Raw genomic sequence first — 3,685 nt, forward strand, 5'->3', positions numbered from 1 at the left:
TAATCTCACATACTCTGCTTCTCTCCCTCTCTCTCTCTTATCTCCGATTCCCCTACTTGCCTTATTTTCCATTCTCTCCCTCGATCTTTCTCACTTTTGTATCCTCCTTTACTCTGCTTAACCATTCCCCCCTCCTTTCTTTTCTTTCCCCTTTCCTCCTCTTCATCTCTCTCTAAGTTAACAATGTTAATTTAAAATTTAATGAGGTGGCCACCGGCACAGCTGTAAATGTATTTTAAGAAGGAAATGATATACCTAGATGCTATAGATGGCGGAGAGAGAGAGAGAGAGAGAGAGAGAGAGAGAGAGAGAGAGAGAGAGAGAGAGAGAGAGAGAGAGAGAGAGAGAGAGAGAGAGAGAGAGAGAGAGAGAGAGATTGTCTTGAAGTGTAAACTCTTTTTTGTTATTGTTTTCTCATATATATTTTTGTTTGATTATGTAAGGAGTTTCAAGAGCTCCATGGAAAACCATAACGAATTTCCTTCAGTAACCTTCTATGCTTTAAGCTGTGATTTAAAAACTATCGTGTAATTCAGATATCCAATCTTACAACGAGCAACTTGTTATTTACATTTTCTGTGTACACAATTAAATCAACAAATGTTATCACAGATTACATATGAATCGTATTTGACTTTCATTTTTTCCTGGCATATCATAAAAGGGAATATCGATTAGACCTTCACTGCAACTCTTAACACCACAGGCTGCCATTGCAAAGGTAAGGAGAAAGGGTTATGCTAAGCACTGAAACAATTTCACCAGAAATACTGTCCGCGTCTGTACTATTTTACTTTATCATCGTGTGCCTTAGACCTTAACTTACACTGAGCTTGTGTTATTTTTTCCTTACAATTAGGTCCCACTTCATAACCAGCTTGCGTGTGAAGTACATAAGTGTAATTTGTATTTATCATAGTGGACGATCTATTCTAGTACTTTACAATGTACAAAAATATGGGGGATGGGAGGAAATAAGGTAACACACCACGAATTCAAACTCTAGTGGACAACAATAAACGGCGCTATGAACGTAACATTAAGTGATGTGGAAGTCTCCCTTCAGAAGTCTCGTGAACGTCTTCTTGAACTGCTGGTTGGCCAAGGCGTAGCAGAACGGGTTGATGGGGCTGTTGGCGTAGCACAGGAAGTAGAAGAACATGTACACGTGGGCGTTGGTGCACAGGCAGACGGACTCCATGATGGCGATGATGTGGTAGGGCGTCCAGCAGGCCACGAAGGCGCCCATGATCACCGAGATCGTCTTGAGGGCTTTGTTGGCGCGGTTCTGCGACTTGGACTTCTTCTCCTCCTGTTCCTTCTTCTTCTTCTTGAAGCGGATCTTCTTGCCGAGGTTCTTCAGCACGGCCTTCTTATTCTGGGCCTTGTCCTCGTCCTGGCAGCCTTCAGCATCGGCGCTGTGGCCTCTGGGCGTCTTGAAGGGGCTGCTGCAGGAGGCGCTCACGGGGCCCCCGTTGGCGGGCTTGGCGGGCGCGCTGTTGCCCTGAGCCTTCGCCGGCACCACCGCTATCTGCGGGGGCAAGGCGGACGGCGCCAGGGTGATGGCGGTCGTGGGGTCCCTCAGGGGCGGGGTCGGGACCTTCTTCGCCGCCACGGCCGGCTTGGCAGCCTCTTTGACCGGCGTGGGCGGAGGCGGGAGGGGCGGGCTCGAGCCTAAAGTGTTCTTTAAGGGCGGCGAAGCAGGCTTTGGCGTCGAGGCGTTGGAGGAGTCCAGGCCATTTCGGAGTGACCCGTTGCCGTTGTTAGAGGGGACAGGCGTGGGCGTGAGGGTCGCCGACGGGGACGGGGCGGCCGTGGGCGCATCCAATCGGCGGGACGAATCCTCTGGGGACGCCGTGGCGTCGTGGTGCGTCCAGGAGGACGACGGAGGGCTCTCTACAACGGGCGACGGCACGACCACCGAACTCTCGTCCATGAATCGCAGGTCGCTGGTGTCCATGGAAACTACGCAGTCGTAGGTGCTGAGGGTGGGCGTGGTGGGCTTAATGTCCAACGTGGTGGGTCTCTGAGGCGAGAGCGGGTTGTCGGCGAAGGCTGCCGGCGGAGCGATGGCCTCGATGGCGGCTGCGGTGGTAGGCGTCAGGGGCGTGGACGCGGCCAGGGGGTTGAGGCCGGGCTGGAAGGGCGTGGAGGACGACGGGGGAGGGGGCACTATGGGGATGTCGGCCAAGGGGGAGGACAAGGCGCTGGGGACGCCCGAGTTCTGGCCGGAGCCCAGGATGGCGGCCACGGAGTCTGCGGGGACAGGGTGGATGACGGGCAGCGCTAGCAGCGGGTCGCAGTTGTCGGCGTCCAGGAGGCTCTGCTCGGGGATCTTCTTCAGCGCCTCTGGCGGCGGGGACCTCTTGTTGGCTGGCAGAGGCGGAGGCTCAATCTTGGGCAGGCTGGAGCTGCTGTCCCTTTTCTCGTCCTCGCTCTCGATGCCACTGCTGGACTTCTCCTGCTCCTTCTCGGGGTCCTTCTTCATCTCCATGAAGCTGGTGGTCTCTGTGGTGGCCGTTGAGGCGAGCTGCGGCGGCTTCACGAGCGCCTCCTTCGGCTTGTCTTGGCTGAGGAGTGTGCTCTGCGTCTTGGACATTGTTAGGCTGCCTCCTCCACCTCCACCTCCGCCTCCGTTGGCGCTGCTTCCTCCGCCATCTGCACTGCCGCTGCTCTTCCCTGCGAGGCTTGGCGCTGCGGTACTCGACTTGCCTCCTGCTGTTGACGTCAGGGCCGCTGGCGGGGCCTTCTTGTTCCCGTCTGTGGCGCCCGAGGGCTTGAGGTTCATCAAGGCCTGCGCCTGCTTCTTCTTCTCGCGAGACCTCTTGGACATCTCGTAGGCCGTCTGGTAGATCCCGGCATAGAGCACGAACAGGACCCCGAGCGGGATCCAGTAGTAGGCCACGATGAGAGATGTGTTGAACACCGGGTTCTTAAGGAACTGCACCATGCACTCGCCGGGACCGAGGTCGCGGTAGCCGATGAAGTGCTCCCAGCCGAAGATGCTGACGAAGAAGAGCAGCGCGGGCACGATCCACGTGACGACGATCATGATGATGACGCGGTTCTTGGTGCGCCACGAACGGTACTTGGCCGCGATCTTGACGGAGCAGAAGCGGTCAATTGTGATGAGCAGGACGGTGAACTGCGACACGAGGCACACCGTGTAGTCGACGGAGAGCCACAGGTCGCATAAGATGGGCCCGAGGTCCCAGTAACCGATCAGGACGTACACGGTGTAGAAGGGCATCGATACGCTGCCGATCAGGAGGTCCGTGATGGCGAGCGACGCCAGGAAGTAGTTGGAGGGCTGGCGGATGGCGCGCTCGCAGATGAAGGCCAGCAGCACCAGGATGTTGCCGAAGACAGTGATGATGATGCACAGCGATAAACAAACGCCGATAAAGATGGTGGAGGGAAGGCTGAAGGGCGGCGGGATCGGCAGAGGGTCTGCGGTGGAATTGCAAGCAGCGGGCGAGGAGCCGTTCCCCACGCAGCAGGAGGCGTTCGCCAGGAGACACTGCAGATCCAGGTCGCGCAAGTCCCCGGCGCCATCGAGGAGCTCAAGCAGTGTGCCATTGACGACGTCCGTCCAGTTGAGAGGGCGCGAGCCTGCGTAGGGCGTGCCCTCCTCGCCGTCGGAGGGGACAGCTCCCGACTTGGTCTTCCGCCTGTAAGAAGGGAG

General features: G+C 56.5%; 1 protein-coding gene across 1 annotated transcript in view; it reads right to left on the minus strand.

The window, feature by feature from the left end:
* Positions 1-286: 286 nt before the first annotated feature.
* The window catches only part of LOC113830362 (muscarinic acetylcholine receptor gar-2), a 29,345-nt gene continuing 25,946 nt past the window's right edge, over positions 287-3,685 (minus strand). Inside the window, exons 3-4 of the mRNA XM_070124971.1 lie at positions 2,709-3,685; positions 287-2,645 (exon numbers count right to left, since the gene is read on the minus strand). The exon at positions 2,709-3,685 is cut by the window's right edge and continues 8 nt beyond it. Of these exons, the coding sequence (XP_069981072.1) occupies positions 1,040-2,645; positions 2,709-3,685 (2,583 nt within the window). The 3' untranslated portion in view covers positions 287-1,039. The remainder of the gene's footprint in view (positions 2,646-2,708) is intronic.

The sequence above is a fragment of the Penaeus vannamei genome, chromosome 9, assembly GCF_042767895.1.
Source record: "Penaeus vannamei isolate JL-2024 chromosome 9, ASM4276789v1, whole genome shotgun sequence".
NCBI classification, from domain to species: domain Eukaryota; kingdom Metazoa; phylum Arthropoda; class Malacostraca; order Decapoda; family Penaeidae; genus Penaeus; species Penaeus vannamei.